This window comes from Erythrolamprus reginae, chromosome 2 (assembly GCF_031021105.1).
Source record: "Erythrolamprus reginae isolate rEryReg1 chromosome 2, rEryReg1.hap1, whole genome shotgun sequence".
Classification (NCBI taxonomy): domain Eukaryota; kingdom Metazoa; phylum Chordata; class Lepidosauria; order Squamata; family Dipsadidae; genus Erythrolamprus; species Erythrolamprus reginae.
Genome location: NC_091951.1, coordinates 29091416 through 29116523, shown reverse-complemented (window position 1 = coordinate 29116523; position 25108 = coordinate 29091416). Strand labels below are relative to the sequence as shown.

General features: G+C 43.9%; 2 protein-coding genes across 4 annotated transcripts; one reads left to right on the top strand and one right to left on the bottom strand.

Moving 5' to 3' along the window:
• Positions 1 to 20414, top strand: LOC139163044 (zinc finger protein with KRAB and SCAN domains 1-like). Of its 3 annotated transcripts, none has more exons than XM_070743970.1 (4): positions 1 to 637; positions 1613 to 1720; positions 2453 to 2579; positions 2968 to 6212. In XM_070743970.1, the coding sequence occupies exons 1-4, from the start codon at positions 209 to 211 to the stop codon at positions 3792 to 3794; spliced, it is 1491 nt and encodes a 496-aa protein (XP_070600071.1). In that variant the 5' UTR covers positions 1 to 208; the 3' UTR covers positions 3795 to 6212. The 3 variants fall into 3 exon arrangements, with proteins under 3 accessions (XP_070600071.1, XP_070600073.1, XP_070600072.1); XM_070743972.1 differs by lacking the exon at positions 2968 to 6212 and adding an exon at positions 20056 to 20414 and having other exon boundaries at positions 21 to 637; XM_070743971.1 differs by having other exon boundaries at positions 21 to 637; positions 2971 to 6212.
• LOC139163045 (zinc finger protein with KRAB and SCAN domains 7-like) lies at positions 11277 to 24889 on the bottom strand. The gene is made up of 4 exons (XM_070743973.1): positions 24358 to 24889; positions 17860 to 17973; positions 15813 to 15939; positions 11277 to 13707 (listed from the first exon to the last, which is right to left on the bottom strand). The coding sequence occupies exons 1-4, from the start codon at positions 24664 to 24666 to the stop codon at positions 12797 to 12799; spliced, it is 1461 nt and encodes a 486-aa protein (XP_070600074.1). The 5' UTR covers positions 24667 to 24889; the 3' UTR covers positions 11277 to 12796.
• Between the last annotated feature and the right edge of the window lie 219 nt (positions 24890 to 25108).

Genomic DNA, 25108 nt, shown 5'->3' with positions numbered 1-25108 from the left:
GTTTGCACTGGACGGGAAATTGTGACAGGAACGTTTGGCAGTTGGTCTCCTCAGGCGCCGAAGCCCCGATTACAACGAGCCCCCGTTTCTCCACCTCCTGGAAACCGGGAAATTAGTGGAAGTGGTGGGCGGCGGGTGTGTGTGTCTGTGTGGGGGGCAACTCCAATTGTCATAGCCTTGTTTTGTCTATCCTCGAGCACAAAACCCGATGGAGACCCAGAGGTCTCCGGGTAGCAAAGCAGCAGGATTGCTAGTCGCTCTTCATGAGGCGAACGGATGCGACTCCGGAGAAAAAAGCCGCCTGAAAAGCCTCCTGAAAAGCTTCCCCGAGGACTCCCTCAGCCCGGAGATCCACCGGCGGCGCTTCCGGGATCTCGAAGGCTGCCGCCAGGAGGCCGAGGGGCCCCGGGAGCTTTGCAGCCGCCTGCACCGGCTGTGCCGTCAGTGGCTGCGGCCGGAGAGGAGCAGCAAAGGGGAGATGCTGGACCGGGTGGTGCTGGAGCAGCTGCTGCCTCTGCTGCCCCCGGAGATGGCGAGCTGGGTGAGGGAGTGCGGAGCCGAGAGCTGTTCCCAGGCGGTGGCCGAAGGCTTCCTGCTCAGCCGAGCCCAGAGGGAAGAGCCGGGAGAAGGGCAGCAGGTGAGGAAGGGGGGCGTTGTCTCATTCCGGGATCTCAAGAGGGGGACGGGAGAATCAGGAATCTTTTAATGTTTGCAATGAACTGCTAATAGCAATGGCAGATTGAAGGCTGTAAACTAGAATCAAACTGCAGAACTTGCAGTCGGCAGTAAAGGGAATTAGCCTCCTGACCTCCAGTATTTGGAGAACGAATTTCTTCTCTGGATCTTTTTATTTCTTGAAATGCTTCTTTCCTCCTGGAAATAATTCTGTTAGAAAAGAGAATTCAACCCTGTTTCCACCATTCACACTCTTGAGGGATATAAAGGGGATCTTGGATTTGAGGAAGTGGTCACAATTTCTTCAACATCTCTCCCCTTGGGTGCAGGAATTAATTGGGGCACTTTTTCCAGTTCATCTGATCACTTTCAAATTATTAATTCTCAACCACTCTTATATTTCTGACTTTTTAAACTAAAATGTTAGGTTGTAACAAGTAAAGTTTCCCCCCCTAGTCAGTTCACAGAATATTGTTTTCTAAAGTTAATGAAACAGTAGTGTCCAGTGAAGGGCTACTAAAAATTTTACTATCACACTCTGGGCGTGGATTATGCAGGATGCCCAGCATTTTCTTTCAACATCTTTCAGTGCAAATTGGGTGCTTTGGGGTAGAACTTCATTTTTGCTACCCCACTGCATCCCCCCCCCCCCTGGGCAGTTGTCTCTGAACAGTTCTTCTTTACTAGAGTAGTTGTGATTTTCACAGCAGTTTTGTTACTTGTTGTAACAGGGCTTCTTAAGTCCAATATCTATGTAAAATGACCAGCATTTGTCCAGAAATAGCAGCCCCATGGAGAGCAAAGTGACCAAGTTCTCTTACTTTGACTTGGGTTGGGATACTACAAGTACAGAGGCAAAATGTAAGGCAAGCAAACTAATATCTGGTTCTGGTTCTCTGAAAGTGGATCATAAACCAGACTTCTCTATCAAGTGCAGGAGCTGTTTATGGGGGAGATCTCTACAGAGCTCCACGAAAGAGAAAATCCATCCAGCCCGTCTCAGGAGCTGCTTTGTAGTAGGATTGAACTGGAGTCTCCCTGCCAGGTAAGTGCTGGTTTCTTTGAGAACAATGGAACACAAACTCCATCTGTTCGTGAGCTGGTTTATCTTCAAGTGCTGAATCTCTGACCATTTGAACTTGGTGTCCCCCCGCCCCCTCAGAATGTCCTGCTAAATTACGCTCAGCATTCAAGATTGTTCTTGAGTTGCAAACAAAAGAAAATTTGTAGACTTCATTGTATTAGACCATTTGAAAACTAGAAATTATTAGAAAATTTGTTTGATAGAGTTTAATACTTCATATTTTGGGGCAGAGTGCTGAAAACTAGTTAGAAATGAATTCCAATAATTTAAACAATAGGAATAAGATTAAAAACTGCATGAATCCCATGAAGATACAATCCTAAGTGAATGTTAAATAGTTGCAACAGTAAGACTGTTAGCTACGTGACTTGGGATTTCTAGGCTCATTGCCAACATTTTAAAATAGGCTAAGAAAGATTTGTACTGCATGTGTCATGTTTACTTAGGAGTTTGCTAGCCTACGAGATTCTGCTCCTGAAACCTTGCTGAGTTTATTCTAGTCAAGTGGAAATGTTGCCTGTGTTGCCATTCAACTGCCTGGATGCATCTAAGCCCCAAAGATGACATGGAGATGGAGACATAAATCTGTTTAATTCCTATGTGAATATCTGTTCCCATTTTGCATGTTAAGAAAGAAAATGTCCACGTTTTTCCTAGTAATGTCTGCCAAGGAACATTTTCTTTCTCTATTAGGGATCTGGTCCATTTGAGGAGGTGACTGTGGATTTCACGCTGGATGAGTGGAAGCTGCTAGATTCTGGTCAGAAGACCTTGTGCAGAGAAGTCACGTGGGAAATTCTGAAGAACATGGCTCTTCTAGGTAAGGCCAAGCTTTCCTCTGGCTTCCATTCATTGGGGGAGTTCTTTTTCAGTGGAGGATGGCTAGCTATTTATACCCAGATGCTTAAGGTGATTATCCTTCCTTAAGGCCTTGTAAGAAATACTCACTATAGACTTTGAAAATGTCCTAGATATTCATGGCAGGAGTTGAACAGATTGACCAAACAACACCAAAGCTTTAACATATTCCTTGGCCGAAAAATTATTTCGGTACCATCAGAATGTCCTAAATAATTGTTAATTAATAATTGTGTTCTAGGTTTGGTACCAGCTATTTGTCCAGCTCGGATGTGAAGGCTGCAAATTTTGAAGGAGGGAGATGTTCACCATTCTAATTGTAACAGAAATATTTCTTTTCTTTTTCCAAGGAGATGATGGTTTGGAAAATGTGTATAGAAAGCAAGCAAGATTAAAGATAGAGAAATGTGAAATTGAGGAAGTGACATTAAGCCCTGAGGAGAACACAAGAAGACAAGAGAGAAACCACTCAAAGAATGGAGGGGAGAAATCATCTACTTCTATTCCTGTTGGAATCCCTAGTTTCCTGTTCCGGCAAGATCTAGAAGGAAAGAAAAAGGAAAGATATGGGTGGAAAGAGATAAATCAATTTGATTTTCAAGAATGTGGCATAAACCAGACTGAAGGGACAATGAATGAAAAATATGTCAGTCATTCTTTCTCTCTTTCTTTACTAAAGAAACTATTCAGCAAAAGGAAATCATACAGCTTTGTAAAATCTGGGAGGGATTCCAGACGGAGCAGAGAGATGAAACTCTGCATGGAGAGGGGAAAGAGATTCATTAGCAAGAGTAAACATATACTTCACCAAAGGAGCCGCACTGGGGAGAGATCACATAAATGCCTCAAATGTGGAAAGACCTTTGCCCGGAAAGGAAATCTTAATCACCAAAGGATCCACACTGGGGAGAGACCACATAAATGCATAGAGTGTGGAAAAAGCTTTACACAAAAGTGGCATCTTAAATCTCATTACAACATCCACACAGGGGAGAGGCCATATAAGTGTATAGAATGTGGAAAGACCTTTACCCGGAAAGAACATCTTAATCGTCACGAAAGGATACACACAGGGGAGCGACCATATAAATGCATGGAATGCGGAAAGACCTTTACACGAAAAGGACATCTTAATCATCATGAAAGAATACACATAAGGGAGCGGCCATATAAATGAATGGAATGCCGAAAGACCTGTAGATGAAAAGGACATCTTAATCTTCATGAAAGCCTATCCACTGGCGGAAAAGCATATAAATGCAAGCAGTGTGGAAAGACCTTTACTCAAAAATAAAAACCTAATTGTCATGAAAAAGAACACACTGGCGAGCCATTGGGTTCTGCTAGTTTTTTCATGGCAGGAAGCTTATTAATTCATGGAATCTGAAAATATACTTTGATTGTGTTGGAATCTTATTGGAGTCCGCGGAGAGGGGCGGCATACAAATCTAAATAATAAATAAATAAATAAAATATTTACCTTCTATGTAGCTAAACAGGAGAAAAAGAAGAAGCAGTGAAATTTGAAAATTGCTGATAGTGGAGCAGGGACCTTTATTTTTCATGGAATGAAGCCTTTTTTCTTGAGAAAAGTGCTTCCATTTCCTGTCTGAGATAATTCATTAAATTCAAACCTATGTTCATCTCCCACCTCTCTGAGCATTTAAGAAAATTCCGAGATTAAGGGAGTGGCTAGAATTCTTTCTCTACCCACTCTTTTCTCTAGTGTATAAATTTGAGGCCCTTTTGTCATTTCAGCTGATATTTGTCAAAGTATCCATGCTCATTTACAATACAGCAAACCTTATTAAAGTCTTATATGGCTCTGTCATACCAAAGGGGACTCCTTTGAGTCCATTGGATTGCAAAGTGATCAAACCGGTGAGTCCTAGAGATCAACCCTGACTGCTTTTTAGAAGGCCAGATCCTGAAGATGGAACTCAAATACTTTGGCCGCCTAATGAGAAGGAAGCACTCCACCGGAGAAAAGCCTAATGCTGGGAAAGATTGAGGGTAACAGAAGAATGGGCTGACAGAGAATGAAAGTTGATGGAGTCACTGAAGCAGTAATGTGAGCTTAAATGGACTCCAGAGGATGATAGAGGAAAGGAAGGCCTGCAGGAGCATTGTCCATGGGGTCGCGATATGACTTTGCAACTTAAAACATCAAAAGTTGTCCCTCTCAACAACAGAATTGGATAAAATAATTCTAAGAACAGAAGAAAAAATGATTAGAAAAATATACCCTTGTTAGAAGGTCTAGATAATATAATAAATCTTCAACAAACTTTAAACAGAGTTAATGTACCAATGAAGGTTAGTCAATGAATCAGACTTGGTACAAAATAGAACAATATTATATACAGATAGGCAAATAAACAATAATAGTTACACAGTCCAATATCATACACATATAATCCTAATAATGGTTTAGAAACCAGGTTATCGCACACAGCAAAATGTACACATAGCAAATATAAATCTCTAGTATAAATTCCCCCAAGAGGACCATCCTTGGCTCCCTCTTATAGCCAACCAGCACATGTCTCTTAAAGGTGCAGTCTTAACATTGTTAACTTACGTATTGCAACATCCAACACACAGTATTTACATACAGTATACTAACAATCTCCCCCTTGGGTTTCGTCAATACAGTTCAATTTATCTCCTCATATTGTATCTCTCACAACAACCATTACCTATTAGAACAGGCATTATGGGAAGAACAGGTTAAAGCAGGGGTCTCAAACTCAATTTACCCAGGGGCTGCTGGAGGTAGAGGCTGGGTGAGGCTGGGCCGCATCAGGTTTTCCACAAGAAAAGCTCTTACAAAAACATTCCAATGTTATCAAATGTCTTTATTTTTTCGTCTTATTTTGTGTTAAAAAATAATACATAAGAAAAATTCATAAGAAAAAAAATCAATCCGTAATAAATAAAATGAAAATGATAATAATAATACAGCATATATAGAAGACTGAAGAAACCACATATAGCTGCTGACTAGAGAAATTTTATTATTATTCAGATTCTGTAATAATGTCTGTATTAACAGTTCTTTATTTAACGGACATAGATTGCAAGCTGGGCAGTGTTGGTGATGTCTGTGGTCTCATCAAGAGCAACTGAGGATACACTGAAACATTTTGCTTTCTCACACAGTTGATCATAAATGTCACTTGACAGGTCAGAAATGCGCTCTTGCTATGGTGTTGGCAGAAAGGCTGATGTTGCTAAACTGACCTTTCTTTTCTGGACAGACAATACTTGCAGCCTGTAATATGCACTTTTTTACAAATTCGCCTTTGAATTGCTTTCCTGCTTTAGCAATCATCTCACTAACCACATAGCTAGCTTCGACTGCTGCATCATTCTCTTTGGTTGCTTTCTTAAAGAAATCTTGTTGCCTCAGTAGATATGTTTTAAGATTAGCAACCCAGTTTGCTCTCTTATCTCCCTGGCATTTTGCATACTCCTCAGCATGTCTAGTTGTGTAATGATGTTTCAAATTGTATTCTTTGTGCACCGCAACTTTCTCTGTGCAAATAAGACACGTCGGGATGCCCCTGTGCTCAATAAAGAAATATTGCACTTCCCACTTTTCCTGAAATTGTCTGTGCTCATCACCAACCTTTCTCTTCACTGCAGGCTTTGAAAAAGACATGTTTGGGGCTGTGTAATATATAATTCCACTTGGTGTCACTGTTTCAGTGTTTAGCAGCTAAACTTTAGCCGATGTGTCTTTTCTGCTTTTTTTCCGGTCCTGCTGAGTAGCAATTTCCACCTCCACTTCTGAGCCCGGGGTAATGACACAAGTTCGCAATATGCCCAGCGTATGTCCCACCTCTGAGAGCAATATACCCCACATGATTGGTAGGTTCATGAAAAGTGCCATTCATATCAAACTTGGGCCACACTAACATTAAACTTTGATATTGAGATGGGGGCCGCAAAATTGTCCCGAGGGCCGCAGTTGGCCTGCGGGCCATGGGTTTGAGACCCCTGAGTTAAAAAGACTGATAAAATGGTGTAGAGATTTTGGATTTTATATTAACTTGGACAATTGGTACGATTTGTGGCACAGGAATCAAAAGTGAACACTGGCCATTTCATATAAAGAAAATCTCTACGAGATGTTCTATAGGTGGTATGTCCCCCAAGCAAGGCGGGCCAGAATGAATCAGAATATATCAGGAACAGACTCTTGGGACATATCATATGTAGCGGGAATGCCACAAAGCAAGTGATTACTGGGGGGAAATAAGACAATTGAAGAAATTTTAGAGATGAAAATTAATTTGAAATCCAAGTTATTCCTGCTAGGAATAACCATTGACAAATATGACAAAAATAAGGCAGAAGCAGCCATTTTGATCTGTGGCACATGGTCATCCAAGAATAAACTCGCATCCCACACAGTGTCACTGGTGAGATTCAAACAGCTTATATTTATTCACTGTTATGCTAAGCAATAACGAGTTTCACCATACCCTGTTCTCCTAATAAAGCATTCAGATCTATGCATGGGGTCCGTTTTATTAGAGGATTGTGGATGCTGTCAAAGTCCCTAGTGAAGACAATGTCCTCAAAAAGGGGCTAAGTGCAACCCAGCCATGTGGGGTCACTCACGAACGCGAATCCTAGAAAGAAAAACTGGACACATTCTCTCTCTGGGTGAAGTGACATGGTGTAGAGCCATGTACCCCTTTTTATTTGGGAACATAAGGAAATGGGGGATAATTACATATACATGTCAAATGATACATCCAATAACATAAGTTTAAACATATCTTTTGAGTTCTTCCTTTTCCCATAGATATCAAGAAACAATTTCCTAGAAAACTCTTCCCAAGAGCAGACGTTCCTCACACCTAATTTCTCTGAAGTCTTCTGCCTTATCTCACTAATCTTCCTTAATCACCCTGTCCTCCTGTTGTATGCTTCAGGCAATGTAACCCCCCCCCTTTGATCCTATAACGTCCTGTCCAGAGTGGTGAAAACTTTGTTTATTGTGAGATGTTTATTTGAACCCTTTTGTTTCCCTGTTGTAATTGCCAGGAATGCAGATTAGGCAGGTTAGTGCCCTTCCTGTCCTGGGTTATAGAATTAGGGTAAGCAGAGTATTTTTATGCTAGAGGTCCAGATTTATAAATCCTATTCTAACATTTATGCTATACTGCAACAGAGGATTTGAGGCTTTAGTTGCCTGTCTAAGCTGCAGACAGACTAATGTGCAGTGGGACAGAACTGACTGTTTTTCTTCTTTACAATCAGTGAGAAAGGTCATCTATGGAACATAGACAGGAATGTGGAAATGACTTTGGCAGATGGGGAAGAGTCACAGACTGGACAACCACCATTTAAAAGATATCCCCAGAAAGTGAGAGTAGGGCACTGGAAAAATGGCGGAAAAAGCTCCCCCTGTGGTATTGTTTTATGTGTGAAGGAAAATGTGGTAGCCTTCATATTTGGAGGAGGCTGAGGAGTGGCTCTTTCAGTCAGTCATCTTCTGCTTGAATATTCACAATTCACTATTGAGAATTGGTTTTAAACAAATAAGCCAGCAAGCGTGGAAAACTCTTAAAAACTCCCTTCATGGCATCGGACCAGAATATCTCCGGGACCGTCTTCTGCCGCACGAATCCCAGCGACCAGTTAGGTCCCACAGAGTTGGCCTTCTCCGGGTCCCGTCGACTAAACAATGCCGTTTGGCAGGGCCCAGGGGAAGAGCCTTCTCTGTGGCGGCCCCCACCCTCTGGAACCAGCTCCCCCCTCAGATTAGAACTGCCCCCACACTCCTTGCCTTTCGTAAGCTTAAAACCCACCTCTGTCATCAGGCATGGCGGAACTGAGATATTCCCTTCCCCTAGGCTTATAAAATTTATGCCTGGTATGTCTGTATGTATGATTGGTTCTTTAAATTGGGGTTTTTAAAATTACTTTTAATATTAGATTTGTTTATATTGTCTTTTTACTGTTGTTAGCCGCCCCAAGTGTGCGGAGAAAGGCAGCATACAAATCTAATAAATAAAATGAATAAAAGGGGGCATTTGCACAGGTTCACCTGGTACACTAGTTGCGGCTCTATTTGGACAGGGAGTCTCTTCTCACTCACGCCCTCATCACCTTCAGGTTTGACTACTGCAATGCTCTCTACATGGGACTTCCTGTAAAGAATGTTTGGAGAGTGCAGTTAGTGCAAAATGCAGCCATGTGAGCCGTTATGGGCCTTCCAAGGTATATCCATATTTCACCATCAGTCAGCGAGCTGCATTGGCTACCGATCGGTCTCCAAACGCAAATTAAAGTGTTTGTTGTGACCTATAAAGCCCTACATGGCTTAGGATCAGATTACCTACGAGACCTCTGACTGTGGGCCAGTCAGAGCCCACAGAATCGGCCTTCTCCAGGTCCCGTCAGCTAAGCAATTTATTTATTTATTTATTATTTAGATTTGTATGCCGCCTCTCTCCGCAGACTCGGGGCGGCATACAAATGCCATCTGACGGGGCCTAGGGGAAGAGCCTTCTCTGTGGCAGCTCCAACCTTTTGGAATCAACTCCCTCCAGAGATTCGGATCGCTCATACCCTCCCAGCCTTATGCAAGGTTTTACAAACTCACCTTTGCCAGCAGGTCTGGGGCCATTGAGTGCCGGCATCCTGCTCCACCCGATGTCATGTGCATATGATTGTGATGGGATGAATGTGGGTAACTTTTTAAAAAATTGACCTTGGGTTTTAGATTAGTTTTTATGTTTTGAGTTTCTCGTGTGCTGTATTTTGTATTTATTCTTATTTTGTAAGCCACCCATAGTCTACGGAGGAGGGTGGCCTAGAAATCCAAATAAATAAATAAATAGATAAATAAGAGGGAGCCAATGGAGTTCCTGTTTGGGGGGAATTTTCTGATAGTTACTGTATGTCTAGAGCTGTGTGTGGATGTTAACTGGTTTGTATTTGATATTGGGATTGTATTTGTGATTAGAAGTGTAAAAAGATTATTCTACTCTACATCTGTATATAATATACATACATACATACATACATAAATACATACATATATACATATATGTTTTTGTAGATTTTCACGGGTACAGGTATGATGGTCTTGGTATATTCGGGTATCTTCCCATGTAGGATTTGGACATTTCTGGCGACATTTCGACGAGGTCCCACTCGTCATCTTCAGGCTGGTGTTTCTGTCCTAGTTCTAGGATGAACACAGCGAGACCTGAGCTGCCTTCGTTCTATAAATACTGGTGGCTGGGTGTGGTTTGATGGCTCAGCAATTGCCTGCTGTGTAGAAACTTCCTGGTGAGTCAGTGGGGTAACAATTGGGGTCGTTGATGTAGCTGAGGTATGCTGATTAGTTAATGGTTGTAGATTAGGCGTGATATCCTGAGTAGTTGGAGCTTGCAGGCTACTTGATTGTTTTGCAATGTGTGTTCTGAGTCTGGTTTCAGTTTCTATGGCTGGGATACGTTTGAGGGATAAGGGAGAGGCGAGGTGGTACAGTGATTAGAGTGCAGTACTGCAGGATACCTCAACTCACAGCTAGCTGCAGTTCGGCAGTTCAAATCCCACCAGCTCAAGGTTGACTCAGCCTTCCATCCTGAGGTAGGTAAAATGAGGACCTAGATTGTTAGGGACAATATGCTGACACTGTAAACCATTTATAGAAGGCTGTAAAAGCACTATGAAATGGTACATTCCAGTGATGGCAAAACTATGGCACATGTGAGACAGGTGGCACGCGGAGCCCTATCTGCCAGCATGCGAGCTGTTGCCCTAGCTCAGCCCAAGCGTACGAGTCTTCGGAGAGAGGCGGCACACAAATCTAATTAATAATAATAATAATTATTATTATTATTATAATAATTATTATTATTATGTGTACACTGGCCAGCTGATTTTTTGCTTGCCTGGAGTCTCTGAGAGGGCATTTTCAGCTTCAGGGGGCCTCCAAGAGGCGGGAGAGGGTATTTTCGCCTTCCCCAGGCTCCAGGGAAGCCTCTGGAGCCTGGGGAGGGAAAAAAATAACCCCACTAGAAGTTGGGAAATGGGCCATTTCACGCTTCCAGGGGACTGGGGGAGGCCATTTTCGCCCTCCCCAGGCATTGAATTATGGATGTGTGCACTCACGCATGCATGATAGCGCACAGACACACACTTTTGGCACCTGGGGGGAAAAAGGCTCGCCATCACTGGCATATACCATATTTTTCGCAGTATAAGTCCCACCAGAGTATAAGACGCGCCTTAATTTTGGGGGAGGAAAATGGGGGAAGTACCTACTAGGTATTCACCTGGCTGGTGTCCTGTTCAGCTTGAGCACATTATTTTATCCTCTGCTTAGGGCTAAAAAAACCTTTTTCAAAGGAGTAAAAACAAGCTTGCAAAGATTTAGGGCTGGGGGAAAAAAAACTTCTTTGGAGGGAGTAGGAAGCAGGGAAGATTGTTAGCACCTAGTTAGGGCTGGGGGGGGGAGTTTTGAAAAATTTACATTCAGAGTATAAGATGCACCCAGATTTTCAGCCTCTTTTAGGGAAGGAAAAGGTGCATTTTATAATCTGAAAAATACGATAAGCCTAAGTGCTATTGGATGGTCCCAGTTCTTCCTCCTCCTCCTCCTCTAAACTGGGTTCCAATGGGGCCATGACATTCTCCCTTACTTTTTATTAGATTTGTATGCTGCCCCTCTCCGAAGACTCGGGGCGGCTCACAGCATAGCAATAATACAATACATTACAAATCTAATAATAAAAAATTAAATCCATTTAAAAAGACATTAGTAACATAATAAAACCCCTAACTATGCAGTCACACACATCCAACCTAATCTATCATGCAGTAAAGCCAAAAATATAATAAAAAGGGGAAAAGATGGTAATTATCCCCACGCCTGGTGACAAAAGTGGGTCTTCAGCATTTTACGGAAGGCGAGGAGGGTGGGGGCTATTTGAATCTCCGGAGGGAATTGATTCCAGAGGGCCAGGGTCACCACAGAGAAGGCTCTTCCCCTGGGTCCCGCCAGCTGACATTGTTTGGTCGACAGGACCCAGAGAAGGCCAACTCTGTGGGACCTAATCGGCCACTGGGATTTGTGCGGCAGGAGGCGGTCTTGTATTATTCCTTATGTAGGTCAAAGGCTATATGGTTGGGCATGCCCAGGTATGACCAAAGCCACACATGGGTGCTTAGTTCATAATATGCTGTTAGGCTAGCAAGAACATTGCTCAGGCTTTGCAATTCAGGGAGGCCTGGAAAGTTCAGGGAACGTTCATGTTCTCATGATGGCGTGTATGAGATCATCAAAGGAAACGGATGTGCTGACTGGTACATAGAAACATAGAAGACTGACGGCAGAAAAAGACCTCATGGTCCATCTAGTCTGCCCTTATACTATTTCCTGTATTTTATCTTACAATGGATATATGTTTATCCCAGGCATGTTTAAATTCAGTTACTGTGGATTTACCAACCACGTCAGCTGGAAGTTTGTTCCAAGGATCTACTACTCTTTCAGTAAAATAATATTTTCTCATGTTGCCTTTGATCTTTCCCCCAACTAACTTCAGATTGTGTCCCCTTGTTCTTGTGTTCACTTTCCTATTAAAAACACTTCCCTCCTGAACCTTATTTAACCCTTTAACATATTTAAATGTTTCGATCATGTCCCCCCTTTTCCTTCTGTCCTCCAGACTATACAGATTGAGTTCATTAAGTCTTTCCTGATACGTTTTATGCTTAAGACCTTCCACCATTCTTGTAGCCCGTCTTTGGACCCGTTCAATTTTGTCAATATCTTTTTGTAGGTGAGGTCTCCAGAACTGAACACAGTATTCCAAATGTGGTCTCACCAGCGCTCTATATAAGGGGATCACAATATCCCTCTTCCTGCTTGTTATACCTCTAGCTATGCAGCCAAGCATCCTACTTGCTTGGCTGCATAGCTAAAACATTCCTTTGCCTAGCTTTGCTTTCTAAAGGCTTTCCTGTAACCTCCCTAAGATTCTATCATTATACCTGCAGCGTTATCTATGATATATTGGCATGTTTATGAATTAGAGCATCATGTAAAACTGCACATGCGTATTAGCTGAATTAGGTCATAGAGAATAGTGGATTATAAAAATAGTGCTGCGTGAAATAAAGTTGGCAATAAAGTTTGACTTTTTTTCACTTCCGCAATGATCTTTGTCTATCTTTGAATCCTCTGCAACCCCTCTTCATACTTTCATGACGATCAAGATGTCCTTTCCGGGTAAAACTCCTTCCACACTCCAGGCATTGATATGGTCTCTCCCCTGTGTGGGTCTTTTGGTGGCGATTCAATTTACCCTTGGTCATTAATCTCATTCCACATTCCATGCATTCAAATGGTTTCTCTCCTGTGTGGGTCCTCTGGTGAAGAGTAAGGGCACTTTGGATTAAAAAGCTCTTTCCACACTCTGGGCATTTGTGTGGTTTCTCCCCTACGTGACTCTTTTGGTGGCGTCTGAAGCTACTTTTGATACCAAATCTCTTTCCACATTCCTTGCACTTATACGGTTTCTCACCAGTGTGGCTCCTGTCGTGGAGATCAAGCTGGTCTTTCCGGATGAAGGTCTTTCCACATTTGAAGCATTCGTGCAATTTCTCTCCTGTGTGGGTCTTGAGATGGAGATTGAAATGTCCACTTTGGGTAAAGGACTTTCCACAATACTGACATTTATGTGATGTCTCCTCGGTGTGGGTCTTTTGGTGATTATTAAGATCACTTTTACTGCTAAAATTCTTTCCGCTATGCTTGCCAGGTTCTCTCTTTCTTCTCAAACTGGAATCTCTCCCAGATTTTACGGAACAATGTAATTTCCTATAGAGTTTTTTGGGTGAGGTAGGAGCGAAGGAGTCTATGGTATCTTTAGCCGTGCAGTTTTTCTTTAATCTGCTTCCTGCCAGATTTATGTAATTCAAATTCACATTTTCTTTTTTTCTGCATTTTCCTTTTCTCCTTTTTTCCTGATCTTGCTGGGACAGGGAGCCACGGATAACAACAGGAAGAGGAGTGGAGGACTTCTCTCCTCCTTTCCCATTCACAGACACATCAGCTGTTTGGGGGGGGGGAAGAAAATTAACCTTATGATTAGAATTTAGGAAGGTAAAATGCTCTACCCTCCACATCGGCAAAAAGAATCCCTTTTTAAAAAATATATATAATTTTTATTGATTTTTTAGTAATTTTACAAAAAGCAAAAAATATAAAACATAAAAGTGTGCCATCACCAAACAAGAAAATAAAAATTCCCTTCACCAGGGAAGATTCAATTCTATATCCTTCATTTACTTCATCTCTGGGTTACATCATTCTTTATAAAGTGATTGAATTTTATTTCTTACATTTGCATCGCTTGCTGATATTCGGCAAAAAGAATCCTAACCTCATATATAAATTGAATAAACAAATTCTCACAGCCAACCCACACTCAGTAAAAGACCTTGGAATACTAATATCAAATGACCTAAGTGCTAAAGCCCACTGCAACAATATCGCCAAAAAGGCTTCTTGAGTTGTTAACCTGATCCTACGTAGCTTCTGCTCCAGCAATCTCACACTACTCACAAGAGCCTACAAAACTTTTGCCAAACCCATCCTAGAATACAGCTCATCTGTCTGGAACCCATACCACTTCTCGGACATCAACACCTTTGAAAACGTCCAAAGATACTTCACCAGAAGAGCCCTTCACTCCTCCACTCGAAACCAGAATACCATATGAAAATAGACTAACAATCCTGGGTCTAGAAAGCTTAGAACTACGACGCCTAAAACACGATCGAAGTATTGCCCACAAGATCATATGCTGCAACGTCCTACCTGTCAATGACTACTTCAGCTTCAACCGCAACAACACAAGAGCATGCAACAGATTCAAACTTAATATTAACCGCTACAAACTTGACTGTAAAAAATATGACTTTAACAATTGAGTTGTCGAAGCGTGGAACTCTTTACCAGACTCAATAGTGTCAACCCCTAACCCCCAACATTTCTCCCTTAGACTCTCCACGATTGACCTCTCCAGGTTCCTAAGAGGTCAGTAAGGGGCATGCATAAATGCACTAGTGTGCCTTTCGTCCCCTGTCCAATTGTCTTTCCTTTATCTCATATATCATATACAGTGTTCCCTCGATTTCCGCGGGGGATGCGTTCCGAGACCGCCCGTGAAAGTCGAATTTCCGCGAAGTATAGATGCGGAAGTAAATACACTATTTTTGGCTATGGACAGTATCACAAGTCTTCCCTTAACACTTTAAACCCCTAAATTGCGATTTCCCATTCCCTTAGCAACCATTTAGATTATTACTCACCATGTTTATTTATTAAAGTTTATTAAAAAAATATTTATTAAAGGTGGATGAATGTTTGCCGATGACATATGACGTCATCGGGCAGGAAAAACTATGGTATAGGGGAAAAACCCGCGAAGTATTTTTTAATTAATATTTTTGAAAAACCGTGGTATAGACTTTTTGCGAAGTTCAAACCCGTGAAAATCGAGGGAACACTGTATATTTTCTTCCTTTCATATATCTTCTCCTCTATTTTATATTTTTCTTTATATATATTACTACATGTCTATTCTCTTCTATATGTATTATGTATTGGACAAAATAAACAAATAATAAAAAATAAATGAAAGAGAGGTGTCTCCCCCTTCAAAAACATGACAAATTTGTGTTGCAGGTTTGGTACAATCCACTTGTCTAGCCAGGATATATCTGCAAATTCCTATCTGGGAGACTGACGGATTCAAGGAGTTTTTCAGCCAAAAAGCAAAATAAGGCTTTGGGGTTAATTAATCAATCTGCTCAGAGAGTTCCGTGCAGCATCTAAGACAGTGATGGCAAACCTATGTCACATGTGCCACAGGTGGCATGCAGAGCCATATTGGAAGGTACACAAGGTGTTGCCTTATATCAGCTCTAGTGCACATGCATTGGGGAAGGCGGATTCACTCTCCAGAGGCTTCAGAGAAGCTTCCTGTAGCCTCCAGAGTGCCAAAAAACCAGCACAACGAGCTAGTGTGTGCACACACACCCTTTTGGCACACAAAGAAAAAAAGGTTCACCACCACTGATCTAGGACATTTCCCAAATCTATGGTGAATATTTCTGCCATGGCCTTGTAGAAAGATGAACAGCCTGGCCTTACCCAGAGCAGCCAAATTCCTAGAGAATTCCTGCATGACTTCCCAGCACAAGGCCTTCTGGTCAAAATCTAGCAGTTTCCACTCCTCCTTTGTGAAACCCACAGTCACCTCTTCAAAGGCATCAGAACTCTAGAAAGAGGAGAAAAGGTGTTTTTTAGCAGACAATCCCAGGAAACAATTGAAAGTTTTCTCTCTTTATTATTATTATTATTATGTCAGTACAACACAGCAAACGAGATCACTATGCTGGATTTCGTATTTCATCAACAGTCGGGCGCTTCCCAAGCACCTAGGACTGCGTGATGTAGTGGCGAATTATGTTTGCCGATCCCAGTAAAACGGCTTTTTGCAATTGACAGATGGAGATTTTGTCTATTCCAATGATTTTCAAATGTCCGCTGAGGTCCTTTGGTACTGCGCCCAGCGTGCCAAGGACCACTGGGACCACTTTCACTGGCTTATGCCAGAGTCGTTGCAGCTCGATTTTTAGATCTTCGTATTTCACTAATTTCTCTAGCTGCTTCTCCTCAATTCTGCTGTCTCCTGGGATTGCGATGTTGATTATTATTATTATTATTATTATTATTATTATTATTATTATTAATTAGATTTGTATGCCGCCCCTCTCCGTAGACTCGGGCCAGCTCACAACAGTGATAAAAACAATACATGGTAACAAATCTAATAATTTAAATCTAAAATAACAGTTTTAAATTACAAAGTCTAAAAAAAGAAAATAAAAACCCCAATAGATAAAATACATACACACAGTCATAACGTGCACAAAATTACATAGGCAAGGGGGGGATGTCTCAATTCCCCCATGCCTGATGACAAAGGTGGGTTTTAAGGAGTTTACGAAAGGCAAGGAGGGTAGGGGCAATCCTAATCTCTGGGGGGAGCTGGTTCCAGAGGGTCAGAGCCATCACAGAGAAGGCTCTTCCTCTGGGTCCCGCCAGACGACATTGTTTAGTTGACGGGACCCGGAGAAGACCAACTCTGTGGGACCTTACCGGCCGCTGGGATTCGTGTGGCAGAAGGCGGTCTCGCAGATATCCTTGTCCGGTGCCATGTGTAGCTAAGAAGACATGAATCTGTCTGGAAAAACAGATATCCTTTTGGTCCATTTCAAATGTCTGTTTTCTGTTGTGTTCAGGAAGAGTGTTGGTTATGACTTATAAAGCCCTTCATGGCACCGGACCAGAATACCTTTGGGACCGCCTTCTGCCGCACGAATCCCAGTGACCAATTAGGTCCCACAGAGTTGGCCTTCTCCGGGTCCCGTCGACAAAACAATGCCGTTTGGCAGGACCCAGGAAAAGAGCCTTTTCTGTAGTGGCCCCGACCCTCTGGAATCAACTCCCCCCGGAGATCAGGACCACCCCCATCCTCCTTGCCTTTCGCAAACTCCTGAAAACCCACCTTTGTTGCCAGCATGGGGAAAATTGATTCCCCTTGGCTGCTCCGTTTTATGTATGGTTTGTTTGGGTTGTATGATTGTTTTCAATTAAGGTTTTTAAAACTGTTTTTTCTTTTAACATTGGATTTGTATATTGTATTACTGTTGTGAGCCGCTCTCAGTCCTCGGAGAGGGGCAGCATACAAATTTAATAAATAATAATAATAATAATAATAATAATAATAATAATAATAATTATTATTATTATTATTATAAAATACAGTAAACGAGATCACTCTGCTGGATTTCGTATTTAACCAAGCACCTAGGACTATGTGATGTAGCGGCAAATTATGTTTGCCGATCCCAGTAAAGCAGGTTTTTGCAATTGACAGATGGAGATTCTTTGGCACTGCGCCCAACGTGCCAAGTACTACTGGGACCACTTTCACTGGCTTATGCCAGTTGTTGTTGTTGTTGTTGTTGTTGTTGTTGTTGTTGTTGTTGTTGTTATTATTATTATTATTATTATGCCTGAATCAGTCTGAACTGGGCGAATACCAGCCCTTAAAAATACTCAGCATTTGGTTTTAAAAGCAGCTCATGAATGGATGGAGCTAAAACTGCTCTCAGAAGAAACCTGCACTAACCTGGCAAAGTGGCCCAAATTGGATCCTCCTGAAAAACCGGTCCTGAATAGAGCTGGATCCATCACCTCTGCCCCGGAGCTCAGCCAAAATCTCCTCTGTGAATGGCTCCTGCAACTGAAGAACAGCCTGGTTTATGATCCACTTTCAGAGCATGGCATCAATGTTAGTTCACATTCCTTACCTTTTTCTTCCCTACCCCAATTCAGAGATAATTCAGGGACTCTGCTCTATATAGGACTCATATTTCTGAGTAAGTGATGAAAAGAGGGGAGTTATAACAGCAAGTTGTGTTTTTATGTATATAAAATGTAAAGGCTTATTAATTTGTTTCTTTTACTATTGAGAACTGAAGATTTTAAAAATTAATAAAGTTTTGTATATACAAATATGTAGCCATTGTATGAATTTTCCTTTTGAGACTCATTAAAAGTGAACTTTGTAACCAAAAGCAGAAAAGTAAATAGTTAAACATTGTAGAAACTCAAGCCGTTCGCTCGCGCTCGCTCGCGCCGCTTCCCAGCTGAGTCCTGAAGCGAATTCGCTTCAGGACTCAGCTGGGAAGGGGCGAGAATGAACGGCGTGGGCGGGCGAAGGGCGGGGTGGGCGCGCGGGCAGGCAGGCGGCGGACAAGCCGTTCGCTCGCGCGCGCTCGCACCACTTCCCAGCTGAGTCCTGAAGCGAATTCGCTTCAGGACTCAGATGGGAAGCGGCGAGAATGAACGGCGTGGGCGGGCGAAGGGCGGGCGGGCGGCGGACAAGCCGCTCGCTCGCACCGCTCGCTCGCGCCGCTTCCCAGCTGAGTCCTGAAGCCAATTCGCTTCAGGACTCAGCTGGGAAGCGGCAAGAATGAACGGCGTGGGGGGGCGAAGGGCGGGCGGGCGGCAGCGAGGAGTTTGCGTGGGCGGTGGGGAAACTCCTCGCTGATGCCCGCCGCTCGCCCTCCCGCCAGCAAGAGGGGGAAGACCTAGGGAAGCCGCCCAGCAGCTGATCTGCCCGGCGCCATCTACACATGCGTGCCCATAGAAAAAAAGGGCGCGCATGCGCAGATGGTGTTTTTACTTCCGGGTTGCAAAATCGCCATATAGCCATTTCGCAATGATCGGGGTCGCAATACCCGGGGGATCACTGTACACTAAAAAAGATACCAGAAATAGATTAAGGGACCGCCTTCTGCCGCACGAATCCCAGCGGCCAGTTAGGTCCCACAGAGTGGGTCTTCTCTGGGTCCCGTCAACTAAACAATGCCGTTTGGCGGGACCCAGGGAAAGAGCCTTCTCTGTGGTGGCCCCGGCCCTCTGGAACCAACTCCCCCCAGAGATTAGAATTGCCCCCACCCTCCTTGCCTTTCGTAAGCTACTTAAAACCCACCTCTGCCGCCAGGCATGGGGGAATTAAGACTTCTTCTCCCCCTAGGCCGTTACAACTGTATGCATGGTATGTTTGTATGTATGTTTGGTTTTATATATTAAGGGGTTTTAATTTGCTTTTAGTATTGGATTTATTGTATATTGTTCATGGTTGTTGTTAGCCGCCCCGAGTTTTCGGAGAGGGGCGGCATATAAATCCAATAAACTTGAAACTTGAAACATTAAACTACCATTGTTTGTGTTTCATCTTAAGAGACAGGAAACCTGTACATAGCTTTTAGATAGGGATAGGGGATAAGGGAAAAGGCACCTCTCGGGAAATGAATTTAGTCTGTCACCCAGTCAGATTAGCAGGCGTACCTGGGAGGGGTCTAAGTTAGGCTATAACTAACCTGCATTTTGTTTCTGCAAGTGTGCACCCCCAGGGCGATACCACGTTTTGCAAATCGCTTGGGACTATAGAGAGATTACTGTGCCCAAATAAGCCCTCTTTCCTTTCTACAAAGCCTTCTTTGTCTGATTATTTCTTTTTGGGAATTCCAGCGCACACTATTGTGGTATCACAAGGCTTTTTAAATGCGGCTCTGTACCAGAGACAATTCACATAACCCAGATGCTTCCCTTATGTAGCTTTAGATAACAACAGATCACAACAAACCCTGATTATTCTGAGGCATGTGGATAACACCAGGAAGGATATAGAGGTGTTAAAGAAAGAGAAAGGTTTGAAGAGAAGCATTTGCCTCAAGAAAAAAAAATAGTTCTTCAAATATGAGGAATTCCAGAAAAACCGCTGAGTTATATTTTTAATCTCTTTGATTTCTTGCAGATGTGGCTAAATCCCTGATTTCCCAATTTGTGGAGCATTTGCCTCCAGAAGAAATTAGTTCTCGAAAAGTGAGGAATCCCTGAAAACGCTGCACAGACATATTCTTAATATCTTCAACTCCTTGGAGACATGAGTGGATGAAGGATCTTTGGTGCTCTCTGAGCTTACTTGTTTTAGAAGACTGATGGCAGAAAAAGACCTCATGGTCCATCTAGTCTGTTTTATCTTACAATGGATATATGTTTATCCCAGGCATGTTTAAATTCAGTTACTGTGGATTTACCAACCACGTCTGCTGGAAGTTTGTTCCAAGGATCTACTACTCTTTCAGTAAAATAATATTTTCTCATGTTGCCTTTGATCATTCCCCCAACTAACTTCAGATTGTGTCCCCTTGTTCTTGTGTTCACTTTCCTATTAAAAACACTTCCCTCCTGAACCTTATTTAACCCTTTCACATATTTAAATGTCTCGATCATGTCCCCCCTTTTCCTTCTGTCCTCCAGACCAGCGTTTCCCAACCGGTGTGCCGTGGCACACCGGTGTGCCGCGAGACATGGCCAGGTGTGCCGCCAAGCTCCGGCTGGGCGGGGCGCTGCCGGTACTTCCGTCCCGGGGCTCCCGCTCGCAGCTGTCCCCCGGCTCCTGCTCGATGCCGCGGTTTTCGGCGCTCTCCTGCTGGGCTCCAAAGAAGGAAGGCGGGAAAAAGGCCTTCCTTCTTTGGAGCCCAGCAGGAGAGCGCCGAAAACCGCGGCATCGAGCAGGAGCCGGTTGACAGCTGCGAGCGGGAGCCCCGGGACGGAAGTACCGGCAGCGCCCCGCCCAGCTGGAGCTTCTCTGTCATCCACGGCAAGTGTCCTTTGTGGCCCCGCGGGAGGGCACTGGCGTTGGGAGCGGGGGGGGGGGGCGGCCGCAGCAGCCGCAGGCAGTCGCGAGAAGATGTTGGCGGCGAGAGGGAGCTCTCTCTCTCTCTCTCAGCTGACTGCAAGCGGGAGCCCTGACGGTGGCGGTTGAACGTGCTGCTGGCGCTGCGGGCCTGGCATATACGGTGTCCAGCAGCACGTCCAGCTGCCGCCGTCAGGGCTCCCGCTTGCAGTCAGCTGAGAGAGAGAGAGAAAGAAAGAGAGACATAGCAAGAGAGGCAGAGAAAGAGAGACAGAGCAAGAAAGAGAAAGAGAGATAGAGAAAGAGAGAGAGAAAGAGAGACATAGCAAGAGAAAAAGAGAGAGAGAGAAAGAAAGAGAGACATAGCAAGAGAAAAAGAGAGACTTAGCAAGAGAGGCAGAGAGAGAGAGAAAGAGAAAGAAAGAGAGACATAGCAAGAGAGACAGAGAGAGAGAAAGAGAGAGAAAGAAAGAGAGATAGCAAGAGAGGCAAAGAGAAAGAAAGAGACATATAGCAAGACAGTGAAAGAGAGAGAGAGAGCAAGAGAGAGAGAGAAAAGCAAGAAAGAGATAGCAAGAGAGACAGAGAGAGAGCAAGGGAGAGAGAAAGACATAGAGGAAGGGAAGGAGGGAGAGAGAAAGAGAGAGAAAAAGAGAGGAAGAAAGAAAGGAATGGAGAGAGAGAAGGGAAGGAAGGAAAAGAGAGAAAGAGGGAGAAATAGAGCGAAAGGGAGGAAGAGAGAGGATTTTTTTGTCCAAACTTTTCTTTAGCCCGCCCCCCCGCCCCGCCCCCCTTCAGTGTTCCCCAGGATTTTGAAAATATGAATAATGTGCCGCGGCTCAAAAAAGGTTGGGAAACACTGCTCCAGACTATACAGATTGAGTTCATGAAGTCTTTCCTGATACGTTTTATGCTTAAGACTTTCCACCATTCTTGTAGCCCGTCTTTGGACCCGTTCAATTTTGTCAATATCTTTTTGTAGGTGAGGTCTCCAGAACTGAACACAGTATTCCAAATGTGGTCTCACCAGCGCTCTATATAAGGGGATCACAATCTCCCTCTTCCTGCTTGTTATACCTCTAGCTATGCAGCCAAGCATCCTACTTGCTTTTCCTACCGCCCGACCACACTGCTCACCCATTTCCTGCATATGTTTCATTACCCAAACTAAGTAACATAATCAGTGCTGGCAAGGAGTGAACTTAGAACTTACAATAACTTTATAGCCACTTTGAATGTATACCAATTGGCATACATTAAAATGAAATTTCACTGCATACAGCTCTCAGAGGGTCTCCACCTCTAATATACACTACATAAATATGATTAAATAAGTACAAAATTATCATGAATCCACATATATTATATGACACCGGAGAAACAACACAGTCTAGTTTGGATGTGTTTATGTACATGGCGAGAGAAACAAATCTTGCGAGTTTACCAGACAGATGGCATACGGAACAAAGCTATTATAGAATCAGGTAGTTCCGCTAGAAATACTTTGAAACCTCCTCCCAAAGGGGAGCCACAGAAACAGACTGTAAGGGTGTGTGTGTGGGTCCCTAACAATGTGTTTTGTAGGTGAGGTCTCCAGAACTGAACACTATTCCAAATGTGGTCTCACCAGCGCTCTATACAGCAGGATCACAATCTCCCTCTTCCTGCTTGTTATACCTCTAGCTATGCAGCCAAGCATTCTACTTGCTTTCCTTATCGCTTGACTGTTCACCCATTTTGAGACTGTCAGAAATCACTACCCCTAAATCCTTCTCTTCTGAAGTTTTTACTAACACAGAACTGCCAATACAATACTCAGATTGAGGATTCCTTTTGCCCAAGTGCATTATTTTACATTTGGAAACATTAAATCAAAATCTGCACCTCGTGTCTGTTGTGTATACTCCCGTTCAGCCTGCAGATTTTTCAGATTCTGAAGTGGAAAGCGATTATGAATTGATAGAAGGGCCTGATTTACAGACAGAAAGGGAGGAGGCAGGTGACATGCAGATGCATTCAGGTGAGTTAACCCTTACTTCAGACACTTGCAAAGGAGAACAAATGTTAGGGGAAAAATATTGGAAGGGGAAGAACTAGTTAATTAATTTCCTCATGTCTGGTTGTGAGCAGAAGAGAAAGCTGAGTCGTCAATCTTGCCGTTTCAAAATGGGGGCTTCTCTAACCAACTCTGAGCTAAGCTATACATTTGTGTGAATTTATTGCCTGCTTTTATGACTCTGGATTAACACTGGTAAGCCCATAAATTTTAGAATGACTTGTGGAATGTTTTTATATGACTTTCAAGTTACTTTACTTTAATGCTAAAACTAGAGATGAGAAAAGAAGGCGCTGCATGCAAAGATGATTGAGGGGAAGAAGAGGAAAGAGAATAAAGTTGTTGTTGTGTTTTACAAATATATGCATTTGGCAATCTTTTATTTCAACTACTAGTTGCCTTAGCCTGAAACCAGAACAGTGTCTTGTGTCCTTTATTGGCTTTGGCACCAGGTTCAGACCTGACTTGGGGACAACTGTCAGAGGCGCCCAGGACAGCCCCCGTCCCCATGTCATCCCCAAGCTACACACATTCTCCTTTATTGGTACATGGATGAAACATAGAAACATAGAATATTGACGGCAGAAAAAGACCTCATGGTCCATCTAGTCTGCCATTATACTATTTCCTGTATTTTATCTTACAATGGATAAATGTTTATCCCAGGCATATTTAAATTCAGTTACCAACCACGGCTGCTGGAAGTTTGTACTACTCTTTCAGTGAAATAATATTTCCTCACGTTGCTTTTGATCTTTCCCCCAACTAACTTCAGATTGTGTCCCCTTGTTCTTGTGTTCACTTTCCTATTAAAAACACTTCCCTCCTGAACCTTATTTAACCCTTTAACATATTTAAATGTTTCGATCATGTCCCCCCTTTTCCTTCTGTCCTCCAAATCTTTGATTCTCCCCTCCATCCTCAGCTCCCAGGATGAGACCGCTTCCTCACCTGCCCCTTTCCAAACTCTTGCCTCTGGGCTCGGCTGAGCAGAAAGCCTTTGGCCAGGGCCACCAGGAAAAAAAAAGAGATGTTGGAGCAGAAATTGTGACCACTTCCTCAAATGAAAGACCCTATTATATCCCTCAGGAGTTTGGGTGGTGGAAATAGGGTTGAATTCTCTTCTCTCTCAGAATTATCTCCAGGTAGAAACAAGCATTTCAAAAAAGATCCAGAGAAGAAATTCGTTCTCCAAATACTGCCAGTCAGGAGACTAATTCTGTTGATTGGCAACTGAAAGAAGTTCTGCTGTTTGATCCTGACCGGCTCAAGATTGACAGCCTTCAATTTGCCCTTGCTATTAGCAGTTCACTGCAGACCCCGAGCGACCCCCGGTTCTCTCCTCCCCACCCCGAGCTCACCTGCCCCTCCTGCGGCTCTTCCCTCTGGGCTCGGCTGAGCAGGAAGCCTTCGGCCAGGGCCACCGCCTGGGAACAGCTCTCGGCTCCGCACTCCCTCACCCAGCTCGCCATCTCCGGGGGCAGCAGGGGCAGCAGCTGCTCCAGCACTACCCGGTCCAGCATCTCCCCTTTGCTGCTCCTCTCCGGCCGCAGCCACTGACGGCACAGTCGGTGCAGGCGGCTGCAAAGCTCCCGGGGCCCCTCGGCCTCCTGACGGCAGCGATCGTGGCGAGGGCGGCGGATCTCCGGGCTGAATGAAGCGCCTTCCATCCCTGGCGATCTGTCACCGCGTCTCCTGCCCCAAGGCAATCCCTAAGGGGCTCCCAGCAGTTACACCGCGTCCCTTCCTTCGCTTTCCCAGTGGGGAGAAACGGGCATCGCTGCTTCGGGGCTTCTGCGCCTGCGCCGAGGAAGAGAAACTGCAAATCGTTTCCGCCCCAATTAACCTTCGGGCTCCTGGCTCTGCGTGCTATAATAATGAATGAATCCGAACTATAGACACGCGCCGTCGTGTAGAGTGGCCCTGGTAGCCCAGAGAACGGAAGTGGAACATCCTCTTCCGGCCTTCCGGGAGGGTCTGTGCCGCTGTTCTTCTTCCCAGAGTTGGGGGGGGGGGGGGAGAACAAGGACGGTGGGGGGGGGGGGGGTGGCGCTTCGCCGAAAGGTCCCCGGCGGAAATGGAAGCTACTAATAAGATGAAGATGGCAGGATG